Genomic DNA, 24,142 nt, shown 5'->3' with positions numbered 1-24,142 from the left:
AATGGCTGAAATGGTGAATTTTATGTATATTTTACCACAATTAAAAGAAAAAGAATGAGGAAGCTCTACATATTGGCAGGGAAGATCTCTTAAGATGCATTGTAAAGTGAAAAGCAAATTGCAGGACAATATATATACCATTTGTACATAAACATTTGAGTTAAAAAAAGGAAATGTGCTCCTATTAGCTTTTATAGCAATAAAATAACTGCAAGGTTATACAGGCATTGTTTGTAATAGTAACACTGGTCGCTTCCAGGAAGGGAATCTCAATGGCTGGCAGCCAAGGTAAGGAGGAAACATTTCGCTGCAGATTATTTTATAGTTTGCGAATTTTAAATGCTGTGAATTTTGACTCCCCGTATTTATAGTGAAGTCCTTAGCCCAGGATCCAGTGGACATCCAGGCTATAAGCTATCCAGGCCCTCCCCACCTGGAAATGCCACTTACCAGCCAGAAGCAACGTGTGGGTGTTCTTGTTATCCGGCACTTTGTCTGACCTCTCACAAGGGTGCATTCCCAAGAACTTCACAATATTACCCACAGCCTCTATAGCGAGAAATCCCAATATTGTTAAGCCATCTTGTCTGCCCTTTGTGCCACCACCACTCCCCCATGTTCTGAAGGGCTTTTAATGAAATGGCATTTGACGTATGTGCTCCCGACTTGGCCCTGGATCCTTGGAGAGAAAAGGTATGAGCACTTCAACAGTACCCAAAGATCTTGAACAGCAAGTAGGCCAGAGATGGCATTCCCAGGATTTTACCTTCAAGTGTCTTGATGGTAGACAAGGTGAATGTTTCCTCCTTCTCAAATTCATCCCCTACCTCATCCCAGGCTGCTTCGAAGTTCAGTTTCATGACCTTTTGAATATGATCAGCTACAGTAACTTCCAAATCTTCCAGCTGGAGAGATGGAGATAGAAATCAAGCACCCATCCACACACTCTGCTCTGAACTCATCCACACATCCCTTCCTGCAACTCTTTCTGCAGGTGCTTGCTCGGCACTGAGGACTGTGCTAGACTCTGGGGACACAGAACAACTTGACCAGGTACCTATCCTTGAGGTGCCCACAGGCAAGTGGTATCCCTTCAACAGAAAATGCCCTAATCCCAAGTACCAATCTACTAACTCATCCTAGAGCTGCCTGCTGTGAGATCATCTCTTCTAAGCCTGCCTAGTGTCAGTGCTTCCAGGATCTGGCATACAGGGAATTACATAGCATTCTCAGAGGTCTGCTTCCTATGCCTGTCATATCTAGGGGATGATGAGCTCTTCAGGAGCAGCAGCTGTTTCTAGTTCAGCAGAAACTAGCAGAAACCTCCTACCCCAGCTGTGTCCTCTGGATTTGACAGATCCTGAATCTCTGTCTCCATTTCAGCTGTGTCTTCTCTGAACTTGACACATAATACTCCCACTGAGTCTACATGAAGGTTCCCCATTCATTCTCCCATCAGATTTTCACCGAGGCCCTACTCCTGTGGATGTTTACAGTGTATATAAATACAACTTCGACCCAGCTCTTTTTTTTTTTTTTTTTTTTCTATCATCTCTGGGTGGGCTCAAACAGACCCAGCTCTCTCAAGGAGCTCACTTGGTCTTAAAGCAGCTCCTGCCTCAGGGTCATTTCCGGCTTAAGGAAGGTCCATCCATCCTTAACTGTGACTCTAGGATGACACAATGGCGACTGTCAGCTGTATTCCACCATGACTGTCCCTCTAGCCAGGAGAAGTTGTAACAATCCCCATCCACAGGCTGAGCATAATGGTCTACACTCAGATGGCCCTGAGCCACTGCCCCAAAGTCAGACCCCAGAAGGATCCTGTACTTAGTTCCATCGAGCTAAGATAGAATTTAGAAGGGCTATTCTAGTGCATGAAAGGACTGCCCAGCACAGCAAACAGGTCAAACGTATCCAGAAAGCATTTGACAAAAGGAATCAAAATGTCTTAAAATCATGCTTACCCTTTGACCCAAGTATTCTCCTTCTAGGAATCTATCCTAAAGAAATAATCTAAAATGCAGATAAACATTTGTATCTAAAGGGATATTTAGTGCAGCATTATAAATAGTGAAAATATGGAAATCCAAATGCCCAACATTCAAGGAGTGAAAGGTCAATCAAGTTTTGACATAGTATATAGTATTTTAAATCCACTAAAAAAAAATTGTGTTTATGAAGTATTTGTAATGACACTGGAAAATACACTATGGTTTTAAAATAGCAAGGTCTACATTGTAAGAATGATTCCAATTATACCACTGCCCCCCAAAAGTAACTCTGAAGATTATGAGTAATGTTTTCCTGTTGTTCATACTTTTGTTTTGTATTTTGTTTTTGTATTTCCCAAGTTTTCTTTTTACACATGAACATGTATTTCCGTAAGTTTAAAAAGTTATTTTAGGCCAGGTGCAGTGGCTCATGCCTGTAATCCCAACACTTTGGGAGGCCAAGGTAGGTGCATCACGTGAGGCGAGGAGTTCGCGACCAGCCTAGCCAACATGGTGAAACCCTGTCTCTACTAAAAATACAAAAAATTAGGCAGGCATGGTGGCGGGCGCCTGTAATACCAGCTACTCGGGAGGCTGAGGCAAAAGAATCACTTGGACTCGGGAGGCAGACGTTGCAGTGAGCCGAGATCGCGCCATTGCACTCCAGCCTGGGTAACAAGAGAGAAACTTCATCTCAAAAAATAAAATAAAATAATAAAATAAAATTTTAAAGACCTAAAAAGTAAAAAACAGCTCCAGTCTGTCTGTCAGTTCCTGAAGGGAGTTGCTTCGCAGCCTCAGCACAAAACTGAGCTTCCTGACACCAGGCTCTTACCACATACTCATCCTCATAGCCTTCGTCATCGGTCTCCCCAGTGGTGGGATCACAGTCCTTGACAGTGAACTTCATCATGCAGCTGAATGTGCAGGCCACTGTGGGGAAGAGAGGCTGGGTAGTTAGGAAGTCCCCAGACTGCAGGAGACGGGCTCCTCCTGCAGGGAACAAGCAGGCAGGGGTCACAGCCTGCTTTCCAGGCCCCTGCTATGTTATTAGTAGCAGCAACAAGCCATACAATCCTACAAAGCTGGACAGAGGGCGCCACCTTGTAGGACAAGAAAGTCAAGTCATGAGTTCTAGTGAGATCCTGTCTCTTTAAAAAATTTTTTTTAAAGAAGAGCATTTGGGACTCAGCTATTCTTCTTGGGACTGAAATCAAGGAGCTGAAGCTCAAACAGCTGGTGCCCAGTCGCCCACCTCCTGATCCCATGAGCTCCCATGAGGATAGGGTGGTATCTGGAGAGGGGCTCACCAGCTGTGGGGTCTTCTTTGGGCAGTGCCACCAGCGTGTAGCAGGTCCCAGGCTGGTTGTAGGGCAGGCTCCGGGCAGGCACGTAACAGAGCACTTCATAGGCCTCAGTGGGCTCCATCTGCACTGTGACATTCTCCAAGGTCTGGTCATTGAGTGTGTTTGTGCAGTCAAACTGAACAGGGAAGAGAGGGGAGCTTAAACATTGCTCTAGGTCTGAGCCATGCAGCAGAGGAAGAGCCAGGAGGTCCCACCTCTTTCCTGTTGACCAAGGTGATTCCCATCCCAGTCCCCCTGTCCCAGGCTCCCTGTCTCCATGCTGATAATCAGGAGCCATGGAGGCCCTGGGTCAAGAGATATGTGAGACAGGCATGTTGGGGACAGATTCTGTCATCAAGTTGGGCTCCCAACCAACACAGTGTGGGGACCCATGTCCCTAAAGGACCTGCCAGACCTGGGACAACTCCCTGGGCGCATGCCCCAGCAGGGCCTCAGCCCACTTTGCTCACCTGAAAAACCATGTGGTTGGTGAAGGTGTGTTTGGTGCAGCGGATGACATACTCCGTCTCTGACTCAGTGAGGGCTACGGGCTCAGGCGAGGACTTGAAGAGGGGCCCAAGTCCCCGGAACTCTGGCACCGCCGCCAACTGCTCTGAAATCCACAGGCCACATTCACTCAGCTTCTAGATCCCCAGACCAACTTGTGATGGTTTCTAATAAATTCCTATGACCATTCTCAAGGTGTTCCACCCTACCTTAGATGGATAAATATGTTTACCCAACTGGCTACTCATTATTTCCTGAATATATCCATGCATTTTCTCATCTCCCTGACTTTGCTCATGTGATACAACCCCCAACAAATACTTTCCCCATCTCTGTACCATGAAAGACCTCAGAAGCAAAACACTGATATGAGACCACAAAATCCTAGACCTAAATGGAGATTCCCCCAGTTTTAGAAGCTTAGCAAGGATTTCCACCCCCTACCTCAGCAAGGATTCTTAAAAGAAGGTGACAATTAGGAAAATAAGATCAATTAGGAAAATAAGATCGATACTGCTATAGCTACAAAATCAGACAAAGTAACAAACTGGTCCTATATATTTGTCAGTTAAGACAAATGGCCAATAAAGAGATATTTCAGAATGAGAGTGTTGCAGAAAACCCAACTTAGAATGGTCTGTGTCTGGTTAAGACCTATGCCTACACCCTATGGCCAGGTTCAAGCACTGGATTTAAGCACAGGCCCATGGGACCCCACCCTGGCTGGTCCTGGTATTCCTTGCAGACTAAAGGGAATAACCCAAGTGAATGAGGCATCTGGTAGATGTGTGCACATGGTGTCCACCTATAATGGCTACAGCTACCACTCTTGCACCTATTCTATGGCAGGATTCCTCGCACTATGACCATGGATCACCTGTATCAGAATTACTAGGGGTTGGCGGTAGAGCTTGCTAAAAACTCAGATTCCATCCCAGATCTACTACATCAGAATCTCTGGTTTCAGGATCAAGGAATTTGCATTTCTAATATGTTTCCTCAGCTTATTCCAATGTATACTGATATTTGAAGACCACTGCTCTAAGATTCTCAACTTGTCTTCCCAATTAATTGAACTCCATGAGAACAGGAATTGTGCTTTGAGGCCAGGGATCTGATACTTTTCCCTGTACTTAGAAGGTACTCAATTCACGTTTCAGACATAGAGAAAGGTGGGCCTTATTGTTATTATTTTGCTTTTTTCCTCCACAAAAAGTCGGCCTATGCGACCGCTTCAGCTCTCTGCAGCCTGAAGACTAAATCTCATGAACACGCAGGCAATAAAAAGCCCAGAACAATCTAGGCTAGATATTAGGGGCAACTTTTGGGCCACCATGACCATCAACCACCAAAGTGCTTTTCTATTGCTATTTATTTTCTTGGGAGCCAGAGTTTTGGCCTGATACTTACTGATACTTACTACCTGGGGGATCCTGTTGATAGGGTTTCAGACTCTTCTTCAATAAAACTGATACAATTATCTTGATTCACAGTGTTGTTGTAAAGACAAATGAGGCAATAAATGTCAAGATCTAGGAAAGTTCTTGGAACTAAACATGTATGTGATTAGTAAATGTGAGGCTTTTGGATGATTGTTTAAAAATGGAATTGTTACCCTTTAAGGGGCTTAGGAGACTTCCTTGGAAGGTGTGGCAGAATAATGACCCCAAGATGCCCACAAGCTAATTCCCAAAACCTGCAACTATGTACCTCGCATGGTAAAAGGGACTTTGTAGATGTGATTAAATTAAGGATCTTGAACCAGGGGTTATCCTGGATTATCCGGGGGGAGCAGTGTAATCATAAGGGCCCTTCTAGGCAGAAGGTCAGAGTAGAGAGATTTGAAAAGGCCCGGAGTGTGGCCTCTTCAAATCACTCTACTCTGACCTTCTGCCCTAGAAGGGCCCTTAAAGACGGTGGAAGGGGCCACGAGTCAAGGATACAGGCCACATCTAGTAGCTGGAAAAGGCAAGGGGGCAATTCCTGGAGCCTCCTGAGAGAACTCAGCACTGCTAACAAATGAAACCCACTTTGGACTTCTGACCGCAGAGCTATAAGGTTATAAATGTGTTAAGCCACTAAGTTTGCAGTAACGTGTTACAGCAGCAATAGAAAACTGATATAAATGAAAAGTTTCATGTTACAGTGATTCCAGTTAGCTCAGGATCCATGCTATGTTGATAGAAGACATGATTCTGAATGGAATGGGGAAGGGGGGATTTCATTTAATTCAACACTGATTGGGAACCTACTGTGAGGAAGGCAGGCACTGGGCTCAGTGCTGTGATAAATCCAGAAAATAAAAGACAGAATATGTGATGAACTATTTAGCACAGAGAACTGTTGAAGAGAAGACAGAAGAGCTAGGATGGAAGTAAGGGCCCATGAAGGAAGAGGGGTCTATGCTAGTCCCTAAGTAGGAATTCAGTGGATAAAACAATCTGCAATTAGACACACAGCCTCTCCCCTTAAAAATGCAACACCAGAGGATAGATGGATACCTGAAGAAAACCTTACAAGACAAATGTGGACAGAACACACGTGGAACCCGACAAAAAGTACCACTGTCTTTGAACCCCAGCACTGCTCTCTCAGACATTCTGAACTGGCCTGGGTTCCAGGGACCTGAGCCCTCCAAACTGAGGCCCAGTAGCAGCACTGAGCCAGTTTGATCTGGATCTTAATTCCAGCCCCTCCTACCACTTTCTCTCTCTGAACTTTCTCTCTTTTTTTTTTTTTTTTTTTTTTGAGACGGAGTCTTGCTCTGTCGCCCAGTCTGGAGTGCAGTGGCCGGATCTCAGCTCACTGCAAGCTCCACCTCCCGGGTTTACGCCATTCTCCTGCCTCAGCCTCCCGAGTAGCTGGGACTACAGGCGCCCGCCACCTCGCCCGGCTAGTTTTTTGTATTTTTTAGTAGAGACGGGGTTTCACCATGTTAGCCAGGATGGTCTCGATCTCCTGACCTCGTGATCCGCCCGTCTCGGCCTCCCAAAGTGCTGGGATTACAGGCTTGAGCCACCGCGCCCGGCCCTCTCTCTGAACTTTCAATTCCTCAGATATTGAAGGAACCTAACAACCACCATCTGAGGGTCAAATATGATACTAGGTCTAAAGCATCTCAAGGGCCCAGCACTCAGGAGAGACTAATGACAGTTCTTACTCTTGATCCCCCTGAGGAAACTGAGCCCAGGTCCCAAGCACCCCCCAACCACTGTGACTCACCCTGGAAGATCTCCTGCCTGGTAGCTGCCACTTTCTCAGGCTGTTTGACTGCTGTGATGGGGGTGCTTTCTGCAGGAGCAAATTATACACATGATGACCAACGGCTGCAGTCATGGGGCAATGTGGTGGTGACCCCAGTGCTGTTACTCAGGGATTATAAATACTAACCCTCCTGAGAGTGGAAAGCACAGGACATGTGAGAGTACACATCTGAGTGTATGTGTGTCTCTATTTTTGGGAGCCAGAGGCAGAAAGGATCATTTCCTCCTCCCAGCATAACTCCCACCCATCCCAGTTAGGTTTAGTGGCTTTGCAGCCAATGCAGACCCTCTGACAGAGGCCTGGCCTTCATGGCCTCTGGGAGGAGTATAGGTGTTACCTGTTCTCTGCTCTGCCATGGGCGCTGTGGCCAGGGGCACAGACTTGAGGTCAAAAGGTTTTTCTGATGGTTCTAGAGTGTACTGCTGCAGAGCCCTCTCCAGACCAGGGATGGACACAGTCAGACCTAGAGGCAAAGAGAGGTCACCATGTCTGGCAGACAGAGCAAAATGCGCACCAGGAACCACCATGGAGGCCCTGGGTCCCGAAGTTACAAGTCCTAAGTGGTATGACCCTGAGAAAATCACTTTATTCTCTAAGCCTCTTCATTCTCAGACACATCCTCCCTTACAGGGTAGGTGTGAGAAATAAACATATATACAAAGTGACTTGTAAAGGGTAAAGTGCTGTAAAAATAAAGTTTTTATTAACGATGAGAGTTTCAATTCACAATTCACAATTACCACCCGCACTGATGTGACCTGAATGACCCAGGACCTCCTGAGGTCACCGTGATGCCATGTGGTTACCAGGCAAGTCCAGCCAAGAGCATCTTGCCTTGGATTTCCCCTGCCCAGGGAGTGATGAGAAGAACCACAGCTCCAGTAAGGTGCTGAGTCCAAGGTAGCCAGGGAATGACTCACCATTTAGGATATAGCCTGCATTGAGGGCCTTCTGCTTCTGCTCCAGGACATTTAGGTAGAAGGTGGCTCGGTCCCTTACTTCGTTGTCATCATCCATCACACACCTGCAGCCGGGACACAAGGTGGTCCTGACTGGGGCCCAGCAGGGATGGCAGGAGGGATCCTGCAGGGCTTCATTAGAGGCAAGTCCATAGGGATAACAAGTAGACTAGTGGTGGCCCCAGGCTGAGGGTGGAGGGAGGAGAGGCCACATTCATGAACATTGAGTTCCTTTTTGAGATGATGAAATGTTTTAAACCCAGGTTGTGGTGATGGTTCCATAACTCTGTGAATATGCTAAAACTTATCAAACTACACATCTTAAATGGGTAAACTGTATGGTATGTGAATTATATCTCAATAGATTTTTTTTTTTTTTTTTTTTGAGATGGAGTCTTGCTCTGTCACCCAGGCTGGAGTGCAGTGGTGTGATCTTGGCTCACTGCAAGCTCCGTCTCCCGGGTTCACACCATTCTCCTGCCTCAGCCTCCCAAGTAGCTGGGACTACAGGCGCCCGCCACCACGCCCGGCTAATTTTTTGTATTTTTAGTAGAGACGGGGTTTCACCATGTTAGCCAGGATGGTTTCAGTCTGACCTCATGATCCACCTACCTTGGCCTCCCAAAGTGCTGGGATTACTGAGCCACTGCGCTCAGCCTCAATAGAGCTATTATTTTTAAATGGGCAAAATAATTCAAGTTACCAATTGTCACATCTGGTTGGTGCGATTTGTACAGCATTGTTTTTCATGCTTTTCTATGCTTTCTCTGTTTTTTCTACAATCAGTAGCTGTAACTTTTCTCTCCCTTCTCAGTTAAAAAAAATAAAGACAAAGGAAAGCTGCTTGAGTCCAAGGGAATATTGTTCCCATTAGGGCCCTGGGCCTAGACTCACCTCTTTAGCAACACCAAGATACTGGGTAACATCTCTTCATTCTGGGCTCCAAACTTGGCCAGAGCACTCACAGCACCTGTGTTTAGGAAGCGAATGTGATTTACCCAATGCACCCTGACAACTCACTGGGCACTTCCAGCACTCAGAATGGATCTTCAGGCAGAAGAGCCCCAGAGGCAAGAAGTCTCAAGCCAGAAGGCCCAAAGTCACTATCAACACAGTGAGTGGCTTTGGGTGGATCTTGGCGCCACCCCAGTCCTCAACTTCCTTATATATTTAATGGAGAAGGGAGCCAGATGGGATCAGTAGCTCCCATCCTAAGGTTCCAGGAGCTATTTTCAAATTAACCATGATGAGGTCACAGAAGCTGGCTATAATGTAAAGCTCCTCACCTTCCATATCCAAATGGCATCAATTTGCAGTTAAGGCTCAGAATAATATAAATGAGAAAGGGAAAAATTACTTAAAGATTATCAATTGTTGAAAGAAGAAAATCTGTCCAGTGGGGGCATGAAAGGAAATTAAAAATAAAGAATAGGATGGTGGCTCACTGAATTGTAAACTTACATAAATGCGTGAATTTTATGGCATGTGAATTACACCTCAACAAAGCTTTTTTTTTTTTTTTTTTTTTTGAGAAGCAGTAGCTGGGACTACAGGCGCTCGCCACCACGCTCGGCTAATTTTTTGTATTTTTCAGTAGAGACGGGGTTTCACCGTGTTAGCCAAGATGGTCTCGATCTCCTGACCTCATGATCTGCCCGCCTTGGCCTCCCAAAGTGCTGGTATTACAGGCATGAGCCACCACGCCCAGCCAGCTTTTTTTTTTTTTGAGACAGAGTCTTGCTCTGTCGCCCAGGCTGGGGTGCAGTGGCCGAATCTCAGCTCACTGCAAGCTCCGCCTCCCTGGTTTACACCATTCTCCTGCCTCAGCCTCCCGAGTAGCTGGAACTACAGACGCCCGCCACCTCGCCCGGCTAGTTTTTTGTATTTTTTAGTAGAGACGGGGTTTCACCATGTTAGCCAGGATGGTCTCAATCTCCTGACCTCGTGATCCACCCGTCTCGGCCTCCCAAAGTGCTGGGATTACAGGCTTGAGCCACCGTGCCCGGCCTCAGCTTTTTTTTTTTTAAGCTAAACATCAACATATAGTGAAAGTTAAAACAAAACAACAACAACAAAAAAAACACTTAAGGCAAGGCACAGTGGTTCTGTAATCCCAGCACTGTCAGAGACTGAGGCAGGAGGATTGCTTGAGCTCAGGAGTTTGTGACCAGCCTGGACAACATAGCAAGACCCAGTCTCAATTAAAACAATACTTAAAAAAACAAAACAAAACACAACAAATTATAGGGTTTAAGAACCATGGCTGAGCACGGTGGCTCACACCTGTAATCCCAGCACTTTTGGGAGGCTGAGGCGAGCAGATGACGAGGTCAAGAGATCGAGACCATCCTGGACAACATGGTGAAACCCCATCTCTACTAAAAATACAAAAATTAGCTGGGCATGATGGCGTGCACCTGTAGTCCCAGCTACTCAGAAGGCTGAGGCAGAAGAATCGCTTGAACCCAGGAGGCGGAGGTTGTAGTGAGCCGAGATCGCACCACTGCATTCCAATCTGGTGACAGAGGGAGACTCCATCTCAAAAAAAAAAAAAAAAAACAACAACAAAGAACCATTCAACTAGATGACATGTAAGGTCCTGCCTACAATATTACGAAAAACAGCTTATGCAGCAAGAACAGTGAGTGCACAAGTCCCCACTGGAGGCTCAGGTCCCTTTGCTGGGACATTTATTCAAGGGTAGTTAAGTGTCCAAGTTCAGCCCTGGCTCAGACCTACCTGCCCGGACCTCCTCATGCTCCAAGACCACTCGGTTATAGATGAAGCGGATGTACTTTGAGGGGTTGGTGGTCTTGGGCCCCTCCTGGCCCAGGAGATGTAGAATACGGGTGGCCAGCACTGTGAACTCGCAGTCCTCGATGAACTCGCACAGATGTGACAGCCCTGTCTCCTTGCTCTCTGAGTTCTCCTCAATGATGCTGATGATGCAGTCCACGATGGCGCGCTTGTACTCAAAACCACCCTGCAGAGAGAAGCTGAGCTGAGCAAGGAGCCTGCTCTCTCCAGAAAAGAGCTGAAGACCTGAGCTGGACCAAGTACAGTTGTCCAAACACAGAACTTGGAGACAGGGCACTTGGTTCTCTGGGCCTCTATCACTCTTTCCTGTCAAACAAAAGGCTGGTCAGGCGCAATGGCTCACACCTATAATCCCAGCACTTTGAGAGGCTGAGGTGGGTGGACCACTTGAGCTCAGGAGTTCGAAATCAGCCTGGGCAACATGGAGAGACCGCATCTCTACAAAAAATAGAAAAATTAGTTAGGCATGGTGGTGCCTTCCTGTAATTCCAGCTGCTTGGGGGTCTGATGTGAGACAATTGCTTGATCCCAGGAGGTTTAGGCTGCAGTGAGCCGTGATCATGCCACCACACTCCAGCCTGGATGACAGATCGAGGTCGGGCGCCAGTGGCTCACATCTGTAATCCCAGCACTTTGGGAGGCCAAGGTGAGTGGATCGCCTGAGGTCAAGAGTTTGAGACCAGCCTGGCCAACATGGTAAAACCCCGTCTCTACTAAATATAAAAACGTAGCCGGGCATAGTGGCAGGCACCTATAGTCCCAGCTACTCAGGAGGCTGAGGCAGGAGAATCGCTCCACCCAGGAGGTGGAGGTTGCAGTGAGCCAAGACCGCACCACTGCACTACAGCCTGGACAGCAGAACAAGACTCCTACTCAAAAGAAAAAAAAAACAACAAAAAACTGCTATCATGCATAGTGTCTCCAAAGTGCTAGGCCTGGCCAGGCATGATGGCTCACACCTGTAATCCCAGCACTCAGGTAGCTAAGGTGGGAAGATCACTTATAGCCAGGAGTTCGAGACCAGCCTGGGCAACCCAGCAAGACCCCATTTCTACTTAAAAAAAGCAAACACAATCACCAAAGTGCCGGGCCCATTAGCTGATGACTCACTAAACATTAGTGCCTTCTATAGCATTCTTGGGAAACGCAAAGACACTCAAGGCAATGGCTCCTCTACTGCCCAGTCCATGGGCCACTCTGGGACTGGGTGAAAGGGGTACCATGTATCTGAGGAACAAATCTACTCCATGAACATTTCCTATTGCTCCTAAGAATTAACCCGTTTTGTTGAGACATCCAAAAAAGGTGGCATAAGTGAATCAGAATTCACATCAGGAACAGAAATAGAACCAATGATGCATTATTAGCACCAGTTTCACAAGAAACCACCCCTCGAACTCCTGGAATGGTCCAGAACATTTCTGCACTAGAGTCCACGAGAAAAGAACATGCACTTTCCCATCTTCTGCACAAGCATCACCTCAGGACATCCAGTTTTTAAAGTCAGGCTGGTGAGTCATAGTTATTACTGTAATTACTAGCAACTGGGACATGTTTACATGTCCACAAGGAGTTTAAAGGGTTGCAGGCACCATGAAAACCAGTTGGTTAACAGGCTAACATGAGCACACGCACAAAGTTGAGCATGGAGCCAGTGGTCAGATCACTCCCTGCACCGAGACCTGGCATTCCCCAAATGCCCCTGACTCTTACCTCTTCCCGCAGCATGGTGAACAGGAAGTTCATGAGGACTGCGTGTTTGCGAGGATATTTCTGACACAGGGCACTGATGGCCTGGACAACCACCACCTGAATGAAATAGACATGCATGAGCAGCAGGCCCTGACACCAAGATGGGGTGACTCAGTTCCCTGAGTGCCCACTGAGTCCTTCCTTTGGTAAGGCCAGGCCTTGGGCATGACACAAGGGCAAGGAGACCAGAGGAACTCAACTCCACGCTTGCAAGGGCACAATTCCTGAGCCCACCCAGGGCAGTGCCAACAGCCCCAGTGTCAGACTCTCAGACTCTGGGTCCCCCAAACTCTGCTCTTCTACTAAGGCTTCTTAAGTCTCTGAGTCCCCTCCACCCAACCTGTCCTGCTTCTCTTCCTACCACTGGCCCCCACTGATGGTTCCCACCCATCATCTCCTCTGGTTCCTCTTTGGTTAAGCCTGTCTCTGGGGTATTCTGTCCTTGGCCGCTTCTCTTCTCACAGTCTCTTCGGCAATCTTATCCCCTCCCATGGCTTTAACCACCTCTTATATGCCACTGACTCCCAATATTTATTTCCTGTCTGAGCTCAAGACCTGCCATTTCCAACTGCCTGCAAGACAACTCGACCTGGTGCCCACAGCACTTCAAACTCCACATGTCTGCAACCATAATCATCTCCATCTCCTTCCCCTTCCCTCATCCAATACCCCATCTTTTCCTCCTCCCACAAACTAGTCAAGAGCACCACTGTCAGCTCAAAGTAGAAAATAGCATCATCTCTGTTGACATCCACCCCTCAACCCTCATACCAACCCTGCCAATAGGCATTATTCCTCAAAAAGCTCTTGCGCTGTCCCTCCTCTCCTACTCCCGCTGGTTCAGGCGCCATCCTCTCCTTCTGAATTACTCCAACAGTCTCTTTACCCAGTCACCCCTCCACTCTGCTCCGGAAGGACCTTTTTTTTTTGGACAGAGTCTTGCTCTGTCTGGAGTGCAGTGGCATGATCTCGGCTTACTGCAACCTCCACTTCCCGGCCAGGTCAAGCGATTCTCCTACCTCAGTCTCCAGAGTAGCTGGGACTACAGGTGTGAGCCACTATGCTGGCTAATTTTTGTACCTTTTTAGTAGAGACAGGGTTTCACCATGTTGGCCAGGCTGATCTCAAACTGCTGATCTCAAGTGATCTGCTGACTTCAGCCTCCCAAAGTGCTGTGATTACAGGTGTAAGCCACAGCGCCCAGCCAATTTTTTTTTTTTTTTTTTTGAGACAAGGTCTCACTCTGTCACTCAGGCTGGAGTGGCAGTGGCATGATCATGGCTCACTGCAGCCTCGAATTCCTGGTCTCAAGTGATCCTCACACCTCAGCCTCCCAAGTAGCTGGGACTACTTGGCATCACCACACATGGCTAATTTTTAAAAAAAAATTTTGTAGGTCGGGTGCAGTGGCTCATATCTGTAATCCCAGCACTTTGGGAGGCTGGGGCAGGCAGATCACGAGGTCAGGAGATCAAGACCATCCTGGCTAACACGGTGAAACTCCGTCTCTACTAAAAGTACAAAAAATTGGCCGGGCGCGGTGGCTCAAGCCTGTAATCCCAGCACTTTGGGAGGCCGAGACGGGCAGATCACGAGGTCAGGAGATCGAGACCATCCTGGCTAACATGGTGAAACCCCATCTCTACTAAAAATACAAAAAACTAGCCGGGCGACCTGGCGGGCGCCTGTAGTCCCAGCTACTCGGGAGGCTGAGGCAGGAGAATGGCGTAAACCCGGGAGGCGGAGCTTGCAGTGAGCTGAGATCCGGCCACTGCACTCCAGCCTGGGTGACAGAGCGAGACTCCGTCTCAAAAAAAAAAAAAAAAAAAAAAAAAAAGTACAAAAAATTAGCTGGGTGTCGTGGTAGACGCCTGTGGTCCCAGATACTCAGGAGGCTGAGGCAGGAGAATGGCATGAACCCAGGAAGTGGAGCTTGCAGTGAGCTGAGGTCGCACCACTGCACTCCAGCCTGGGCAACAGAGCAAGACTCCGACTCAAAAAAAAAAAAAATTTGTAGAGATGAGGTCTTGCTATGTTGCCCAGACTGGTCTCAAAATTCAGGCCTCAAGTGATCCTTCCTCCTTGGCCTCCCAAAGCACTGAGATTACAAGCATGAGCCACCGTGCCCAGTCCCAGAAGGATCTAATATTTAAGTCTCCCTGTGTCATTTCAGCCTGCAAAGTATTCTTGTAACCCACAGGCAGAGTAGACTGCTGCCTACTTTGCATAATCCACACTACAAAATTTACCACAATATATTCATATTATTGTCTGCTCTGACTAAAACTCTCCGGTGACATACTACATGTTCTATTAATTAACAATTGTGAAATAACAGAATTACAGAAATTGAGAACAAATTAATGGCTGCCAGGGGTTAGGGATAGAGAGGTGGGAATGGGCGTGGTTATGAAGAGGTAACAGGAGAGTCTTGTGGAGATGGATAGTTGAGTGTCTTCACTGTGGTGGCAATTTTGAAAGTCTCCACGTGACAGCTTGCAAAGAACTTCATATATATATACACACACAGGAGTTGCCTGTGTAGCTGGTGAAATCTGAATGAGGTCTATGGATCGTGCCAGTGTCACTTTCCTGGTTGACATTGTCCTGTGCTAGCGTGGGATGCTGGCACTGTAGGAGAGGGTTGATGGAGGGGTTCATAGGACTTCTCAGTATATTTCTTTGTAACTTCCTATGAATTCTTTCTTTTTTTTTTTTTTTTTTGAGACAGAGTCTCGCTCTTTCGCCCAGGCTAGAGTGCAGGGGCGCGATCTCGGCTCACTGCAAGCTCCGCCTCCCAGGTTCACGCCATTCTCCTGCCTCAGCCTCCAGAGTAGCTGGGACTACAGGTGCCCGCCACCACGCCCAGCTAATTTTTTGTATTTTTAGTAGAGATGGGGTTTCACCGTGTTAGCCAGGATGGTCTCGATCTCCTGACCTCATGATCCGCCTGCCTCGGCCTCCCAAAGTGCTGGGATTACAGGCATGAGCCACCGCGCCCAGCCGAATTATTTCAAAATATAAGCTCAAAAAATACATCCTTCCCCATCCCAAAAGAACACCTTTCCAATATCTTCCTTGCAATCAAAACCCTTTACCTGACCATGGGCCTTACATGATTGAGCCCTGTCTATTCTGACTTTGTCACCTGCACTGGCCCCACAGCTCTTCCGCCCACTGGCCTTCTCTCTCCTTGACTTGTTCCTGCCTTTCCTCCTGGTTCTTTGCACTGATTCAGGTTTGAGCTCAAATGTCACCCTCCAGAACGGCCTTCCCAGACCATGCTCCTCCTAGGATCATCCCTGCTGTATTTCTACACTCTTGACTGCAATACCCATGCCTGAGATGATCTCGTCTACTCCTTTCTTAACCTGTTTACTGTTCCTCTCCCATCCCTAGAAAGGAAGCTCCAGAAGGGCAGGCACCTGCCTTGTTCACTGCTATGTTCCCCTCTTGTCACTCTACATAGCAGACAGCAAGTGCTCAAGAAATACTTGGACAACAGATCAAGGAACCCTTAACTGGCCTGGAAACTACTGTTCTTTCAGTACAAGGGGACGATATGGATGAAGGCCTGGAGGCAGGACTACACACATTTCTCTGAAGGCCAAGCAATGTGCTGGCCTCCTCTTGAGTCCTCAAGGCTGACCAGCCCCTCAGATCAGTCCTGGCAGGAAGGCTGTGGTCACAAAGAGCAGGGATAGAGCTCCTTTCTCTGGAGGCCATGGGAGTCCCGGGAGTAGCAGGTACCTTGAATTCATCCGAGATCTCTGACATGAAGGAGGAGATCTGCTTCATGAGGCGGTCGATGCTGCTCTCGCTGCCCGTCTTAAGGAGGGTGGTGATGGCCAGCGTGGCAATGCTGCGGTTTGAATCTGTGACCAGGTTCTCCAGATCCAGATTACAAGCTGTCACAGCTGACGGATGCTTCATGGCAACCTGTTTTGGGAGGACAGTGACAGAGAGGGCAGGACCCCAATGTTGTCTTTGATGGTTTGGCCCAGTCAGAAGTCCTTTGGATGAGATCATCTCACCATCCAGAAGAAAGTAACTGTGACCAGGGCTATTATCCTTCCCAGCCAGGTCAGAGGCTAGGACACACCTCCAGTTGGATCAGACAGCTTCCTGCAATCCCCAACCTGGACTCTTACCTTATTGAGGGTACGAACAGCAGCATAGCGGAGAGCAGCCTTGGGTGAGCTGCAGAAAAGCTGGAGCACTGTGGGGAGATGGATGCCACATGTCAGGCTGCCTTCACTGCTGGACAGCTGGGAAAACCAGGGGCAGCTGTTCTGACTCAAATCCTCTGCTCAGCTCATTTCCCTGCTAACACCCCCATCCCAACCTAAGACAGAGAGCTCCCCTCACCCTGTGCACCTGAGCCATGGACAGAGTCCATAATGTCTGTGAGTGCCCAGGGGTTCCCGTGAGGGCTGTTATTCACTGGGCATCTGCTGTGTGCCAGGTGCTGTGCTATACAGTGGACATGCCTCACTTCTATAGCTTGCAGCCACCACTAGCCCACTTTACAGGTAAGGAGACTGAGGCACAAAGGGGAAAGCAAACAAACTTTAGGTTGGCAGCCAGTAAGTGGCAGAACCAAGATTAAATTCCAAGACTGCCTGCACCTGCAGCCTGAGCACTTAACCTCTGTGAAGTAACATTCTACACCTGTCTCCTATTGTGTCTACAGGATCCAACAGAACTTCTCCCTCGGCACTAAGTCCTCTCAAACAAATGGTTTATTTCCTTTAACTACATGACAGCCATTCGGATACCATATCCCTCCCTTGCCCTGGCTGCCAGGAAGCTCAGAGCTAAATTTGGCACTCAATCATAGGAGCGAAGATGACTACTGTTTTCTGGAATATCTATGTTCCTTTCTTCATAACTTGGCTTTTATTCTCTAATACTTAAAAAAAACTTTTTCGTAATGTTTATCTTGAAGACCCTACTTTATTTACGTCTTTCATTACTCTGGAATTATGGGGGATATAAGAAGAATGAATGAATACCCAAATCAGTGAGTGAATTCATTAATTCTTTTTTCTTTTTTTCTTTCTTTTTTTTTTTTTTGGAGATAGAGTCTCCCTCTGTTGCCCAGGCTGGAGTGCAGTGGTGCAATCTCGGCTCACTGCAATCTCCGCCTCCCAGGTTCAAGCGACCTTCCTGCCTCAGCCTCCTGAGTAGCTGGGATTACAGATGTGTGCCACCACACCCGGCTAATTTTTGTATTTTTAGTAGAGATGGGTTTCACCATGTTGGTCAGGCTGGTCTCAGACTCCTGACCTGGTGATCTCCCCGCCTTGGCCACCCAAAGTGCTGGGATTATAGGCGTGAGCCACCATGCCTAGCAGTTCATTCTTTCTTCATTTCTAAAGAGGAAGGGAGACTTCTCTCTCCAAACATGAACTTCATCTGTTTCCCTGATCAAGTTTACACTGTTATAGTAGAGAATAATAGAAAAACAGGAGGCCCAATCATTTCCCAAAACCTGGAAATCTAACTCTCCTGCCACAACATCTTTGCTTTCCATTGGCCTGTTCTAAAACACTCCCCACTTCTCTTCCACTTTGAATCCAGGTTTCTCACCCTGAGTGCCTCTCCTTTTCTAGCCTCTCAACATACCCACTTTCCAGTACCAACCACTTTGCACCTCTTCACAGGCTTTCTCCTCCCTGACAGGGGGATTCCCACACCGAGAGCAGGGCCCTGCACAGAGACATCAAAGACTCCAGGACTCAAGGCTGCTGGCTTCCCCTTAATAACAGCAAACAATGGCTGGGCGCAGTGGCTCACACCTGTAATCCTAGCACTTTGGGAGGCCAAGGAAGGCGGATCACAAGGTCAGGAGTTCGAGACCAGCCTGGCCAATATGGTGAAACCCCGTCTCTCTAAAAATACAAAAATTAGCCAAGCGTGGTGGCGGGCGCCTGTAGTCCCAGCTACTCAAGAGGCTGAGGCAGGAGAATCGCTTGAACCTGGGAGGCAGAGGTTGCAGTGAGCTGAGATTGCGCCACTGCACTCCAGCCTGGGTGACATAGCGAGACTCCGTCTCAAAAAGCAAAAACAAAAAACAGCAGACAGCAAACAACAAACATGTTGCCTTCTAAGCAATTTGTCTAGATCACACATTTTCTGGCTATATAACCCTATGTAATAGGCATGAGCTATCATCCACATCTGAGAAAAGAAAAGGAAGGCATGGAGAGAATGGGTGGCCTTGCCAGGCTTGCCCAGTTGGTAAGGGGCAGAGCCAGGGCTCTATCCCAGGCTGCCCTGCTCCTCTAGCTAGAGGCTCAGAACGACCCTCTATACTATTCTCTCCTTCACCTGGAAAAGCTCAGCCCCAGTTCACACGCACCAGTTTCATAGATCCTGGGTTCCTCCACCAGGCCTCCTCCTGTGGCCAGCCAACCCAACAGGCTCCAGAGTGGACCCGAGCCTTACCTCAGCCTCTTCAGCGGTCAGATGAACTAACAGCAGCCCACCCCCAAAACGTGACACAAGTGGGGCCCCAGCATAGTGTCTAGGGCAGGTGCTTCCTAGGTACGGACTCCTTAACACCAGTGTGTGGCCTATTTGAGAGCATTTTCTTTCTTTCCCCCAGCCCCTAACCCAGGTCTAGTTCCCAGCAAGCATAAACATGTGAGGCTGGGTGAAGGAACGCCCAGTGACCTGACACAGCCGGGGCCAGCTCTTTGGCACTGCAGCCTGGCAGATTGACGATGGCCGAGGCGGCTTCATACACCACCATCTCGTGCTTGTTGCGCAAGCAGCTCTCGATGAAGTCAAACAGTGGGCTGTCACGGCTACAAAAGAACATAGCATGGCAATAAAACGTTGGGGATAGCCCAGCATGGTAGGACGAGTGAGGCATCATCTAGCTGGCGAGAGATGAGAGCCGTTACCTGCCATCCTCCTCTTCCAGCTGCTTGCTGGCCACCCGGATCATCATGCAGTAGGCAAAGGGAGACTTAAGGCCATGCCGCGTGACCTTGCTGATCATCTTATTGACGGCCAGGCGGTCATTCTTACGCACATGGTACAGGAGCCCTAGTGCGTGGTACTATAGGACAGGAGACAGCAACAGAGTACAAACGTATCAGTTTTGGGTATACTGGCCTTGTGGCCTTGGGCGGGTCCTTCAGCCTTCTCTTTTCTAAGATGGGCACCGTAGCAGGTACTACACAGAGCGGCTATGACAATTGCCCCAGGTACTCTGTGTACACAGCCCTCCGCACAATGCTTCACAAACCACAGAATTATAACTGTGGTTCTTGTTCCCACCCTCACTTCGGCAAGAGCCCTAACAGGCAGCATAAATACAAATATGGAAAGGGATAACAAACAGCACAAAGATGAAAGCAATGTGGGAGACCTGGTGCTTTCAATCAGACAATGAGACAGAGAAGGTGGGAGCCAGACCCTGAGCACGGTCATGTTTTATAAGTCACTGTGTGGCACACCTTAGCCATGAAATCTTGCATTACCCACAACAACCCTGAAGGTAGACAGTTTTATCTCTGCTGACTTGCCCCAAGACTCCTGGCTGGTATTGACAAAGCTAGGTCTGGAGGGCCAGAAGTTCAGGGACTCCCTTTCTAAAGATGTGAGGTCTCATAGTTATTTCCTGTCCTCGATACTCTTTTTTTGTTTCCTAAAGGAGCGACATTTGAGGGCGAAGATATGGCAGCTGCGGATGCCTTCTATGTGGGAAGCTTATCTGGCCCTCATAAGTGTTTTAAGGAGCCACAGCTGGCCCTGAAGACAAGCATCATGCAAAGGATGAGAAGACAGATGAGAGATGAAGGGAATACATAAACACACAGGGAGCGCCAACAGGCAGGCCCCAGATGGGTCATGTGTTACATGCATGATCTCAGCTCATCCTTGCTGCTTTGTGAGGCAGTAACCTTCATTTGTATTTTACAGACAAGGAAATCACGACCCAGAGAGATAAAAGGAACAGCTGGCCTAGGTCACCAAGGAAGAGTAAAGTGGATGAAAGCCTTATCAAGATAATTCCACACATCATAACAAAGCCAGGTTGGCAAAGTCCTAAATTTAGGCAGCCCTCTGCCTGCCTTGGCCAAGTTTGCCACATCATCTGCTCCAAAACAATACTCAGCTGGTTATCAAAACACCTGAATATTTCAGCACCAGCTGGTAAGCAGTTTCTAACCCAAGCCCCCGAAGTGGTACGCTGGATTCTGTAACCCAGGACCTCCCAATTCTTCCCATGATCCAATGACAAAAAGATTAAAGCCTGCTATGGCCAGGGGTCACAAGGATCTCAGTGGCAAGTGTCCATGCCAACCGGCCAGTGCCTTACCACCTGCCTGTTTTAAGTATCACTCCCTTGCTCACATCTCACCTGGACCATGATGTTATCACTGGATGCCGCCTCCTGAGCCTCATTCACCCAGCGTTTGACCACGTCAAAGCTGCACTTCAGCAGGTGCTGTGGGCAACAGGGCACATTAAGGGGCACGTAGGAAGTGTCCCCATCACACCTTCTGGGCCCAGTTCTGGTCCTCCCTCAGACATGGCTCAGGGGCTCACCACTGTCCTGGTCCTCAGAGACTATGGACAAACTCAGGATGCTCCCACCCTCATTGTCCCTGCCTAAGGCATGGGTCAACGCCATCCACCCACGACCCTCTTCAATCACCCCAGAGTTCCTTGGCTCTCTTCATGGAGAAGGGTGGGACTCTCAGGCTTACAGATACAAAAATACTTTATTTTGGCCAGGTGCAGTGGCTCACGCTTTGTAATCCAGCACTTTGGGAGGCCAACGTGGGTGGATCACCTGAGGTCAGGAGTTCAAGACCAGCCTGGCCAACATGGTGAAATCGCGTCTCTACCAAAAATACAAAAATTAGCTGGGCGTGGTGGTGCACCCCTACAATCCCAGCTACTCAGGTGGCTGAGGCATGCGAATGGCTTGAGCCAGGGAGGCAGAGGTTGCAGTGAGCTGAGATCAAGCCATTGCACTCCAGCCTGGACAACAGAGCGAGACTCTGTCTCAAAAAAAAAAAAAAAAAAAAAAAAAAAAAAGGCCAGCAGCAGCAGTGGCTCACGCCTGCAATCCCAGCACTTTGGGAGGCCAAAGCGGGTGGGTGGATCACGAGATCCAGAGTTCAAGACCAGCCTGGTCAAGATGATGAAACCCTGTCTCTACTAAAAACACAAAAATTAGCTGGGCACAGTGGCCGGTGCCTGTAATCCCAGCTACTCGAGAGGCTGAGGCAGGAGAATCACTTGAACCCTGGCGGCAGAGGTTGCAGTGAGCCGAGAGCGTGCCACTGCACTCCAGCCTGGGTGAGAGTGAGACACTGTCTCAGTTAAAAAAATAAAATAAAATAAAAAAGAAGGAAACACTTTCTTTTTTCCTACTGGAATGTGACTCTGAAATTTTCTTCAGTTTTCTACCCCACCCCCAGCAGGGCTCCAGCAGCAGCTACACACCAAGGAAGACACGAGGGCAGAGCTGGAGACACTGGGCACCTTGTCCACAATGGCTTGTTTCATGTAGCGCTCAATAGCCTGCAGCATGGTGCTCTGTGGGCAAAAGAAGCAGGATGGAAGCAGATCCAGTCAGTCCTTGGTAGCTCTCAGGAGTGCAGAAATGGGGGCAGAGGAGTATGAGGAGGAAGTAAGTGTTTCTCATGTGCTCCTGCACACCGCCTCCACCCCACATCACCTGGCTCAGTGAGATAGGGGACACCCCAAAGCATGCAAAAGATGATGCCGAGAGCCTCAACTGAGAGGCCAGGAAGCAGGGAAGGACCGGCATGACTTACATCGGTGATCTGGCAGAGGGCTCGCACGGCTGGGCCCCGGTAGTTGTCTTCTTTCCCAGTCATGTCTTTTGTTAGGCTGCAGGGAAGAAGGCATTGTCAGCATGCAGAAAGCCTGAGCCTGCTCACTCCTCTCCAGCTCCCATCACCACCCTTGCCCACATTACTACACAAGCCTCCTAACGAGTGCTCTCCCTCTATTCTTGCCCCTCTAAGTCTAACTCCACACAGCTGCTGGAGGGAGTTTCATAAAACTCAAAAGCAAACAGGTCATCCCCCTGCTGTTGCTAAAAAGTTTCCATAGCTTCCTACTGCCAGTGACCTGAATGTAACTCCTTGAACTTCCCCAACTGGCTATGCTCACTCCTCTCCAGCCTTTGCATGTGCTATTTCCTTAGCCTGTAGCACTCCTCACCCCTCACCTCCACTCTGTCCTACTCTTTTTTTTTTTATTTTTATTTTTTTGAGACAGAGTCTCACTTTGTCGCCCAGGCTGGAGTGCAGTGGGGCGCAATCTTGGCTCACTGCAACCTCTGCCTCCCAGGCTCAAGCTCTACTGCCTCAGCCTCCCCAGTAGCTGGGATTATAGGTGTGCGCCACCACACCTGGCTAATTTTTGTATTTTTAGTAGAGAGGGGGTTTCACTGTGTTGGCCAGGCTGGTCTTGAACTCCTGACCTCATGAACCACCCACCTCGGCCTCCCAAACTGCTGGGTTTACAGGCATAAGCCATCGTGCCGGGCTTTTTTTTTTTCTTCTTTTTTTGAGACAGAATCTCATTCTGTCACCCAGGCTGCAGTGTAGTGGCACAATCTCAGCTCACTGCAACCTCCACCTCCCCAGTTCAAGCAATTCTCCTGCCTCAGCCTCTCCAGTAGCTGGGATTATAGGTGCACGCCACCACACCTGGCTAATTTTTATTTCAGTAGAGACGGGTTTCACCATGTTTGCCGGGATGGTGTCAAACTCCTGACCTCAGGTGATCCGCCCACTGCGGCCTATGGATTACACTGTGGATACAGTGTTGGGATTACAGGTGTGAGCCACTGCGCCTGGCCTGTCCTATTTCTTCTTACTCATCCTTCAGGACTCTACTTGGATCATTCCCCTAGGAGGACTTTCCTAATTCAAATCCAGCTGGATGCTCTTCTGGTCTGCTCTCACAGCCCATAATACTTCCGTGATAAACCATATTACACCCTACCTTAATGGCCTGATGCCTGGTTATTTCTCCATAAATTCTGGGGCTACAGAGGCCATGTCTATCTTTGTTGCTGCTACATCCCCAGAGCTATACACAGGGACTGACAGACAATATTTTCTAACTGAACCTACAAATCAATGTATGACCCCCCCACCCTAAACTGTAGCAGGAAGAAATAAGAGAACTGAGCCCCAGTTCTTAAGGGCAGTGATTACACTTTAGTCACATCTGTCCCTGAATCATTTAGCTTAAAGCAGACACTAGTCACTTAGTAAGCAGTATACCGCTTGTACTCTTTTTTGTGTGTGTTCTTTCTTTATACTCAAGAAAGTCTTTGGGAAAGTTCTAAGCTGGTTTGGTTGACTAAAACAAATCAAGAAAAGGAAGCATTTGTGTCCAAGTCAAGGCCAGAGAATTAAAACAGAAACAGCACACCTGAAGGCTGCCACGGGGTGGGCAGCAATAACAGGGAAGCTGCCACGGGGTAGGCAGCTGG

At 48.3% G+C, this 24,142-nt stretch overlaps 1 protein-coding gene across 1 annotated transcript in view; it reads right to left on the bottom strand.

Moving 5' to 3' along the window:
- The window catches only part of COPG1 (coatomer protein complex subunit gamma 1), a 29,527-nt gene that overhangs the window by 2,374 nt on the left and 3,011 nt on the right, over positions 1-24,142 (bottom strand). The window contains exons 6-23 of the mRNA XM_010354752.2: positions 22,446-22,521; positions 22,111-22,203; positions 21,017-21,103; positions 19,551-19,708; positions 19,318-19,451; positions 16,791-16,858; positions 16,390-16,578; positions 12,601-12,696; positions 10,810-11,053; positions 8,965-9,040; positions 8,032-8,135; positions 7,449-7,574; positions 7,070-7,138; positions 3,811-3,953; positions 3,305-3,476; positions 2,830-2,927; positions 767-905; positions 451-549 (exon numbers count right to left, since the gene is read on the bottom strand). Coding sequence (XP_010353054.1) covers positions 451-549; positions 767-905; positions 2,830-2,927; positions 3,305-3,476; positions 3,811-3,953; positions 7,070-7,138; positions 7,449-7,574; positions 8,032-8,135; positions 8,965-9,040; positions 10,810-11,053; positions 12,601-12,696; positions 16,390-16,578; positions 16,791-16,858; positions 19,318-19,451; positions 19,551-19,708; positions 21,017-21,103; positions 22,111-22,203; positions 22,446-22,521 — 2,171 coding nt within the window. The remainder of the gene's footprint in view (positions 1-450; positions 550-766; positions 906-2,829; positions 2,928-3,304; positions 3,477-3,810; positions 3,954-7,069; positions 7,139-7,448; positions 7,575-8,031; positions 8,136-8,964; positions 9,041-10,809; positions 11,054-12,600; positions 12,697-16,389; positions 16,579-16,790; positions 16,859-19,317; positions 19,452-19,550; positions 19,709-21,016; positions 21,104-22,110; positions 22,204-22,445; positions 22,522-24,142) is intronic.

This window comes from Rhinopithecus roxellana, chromosome 1 (genome assembly GCF_007565055.1).
Source record: "Rhinopithecus roxellana isolate Shanxi Qingling chromosome 1, ASM756505v1, whole genome shotgun sequence".
In the NCBI taxonomy this organism is placed as follows: Eukaryota; Metazoa; Chordata; class Mammalia; order Primates; family Cercopithecidae; genus Rhinopithecus; species Rhinopithecus roxellana.
Note: the sequence above shows the minus strand (reverse complement) of the source record. Positions and strands in the feature narration are given on the sequence as shown.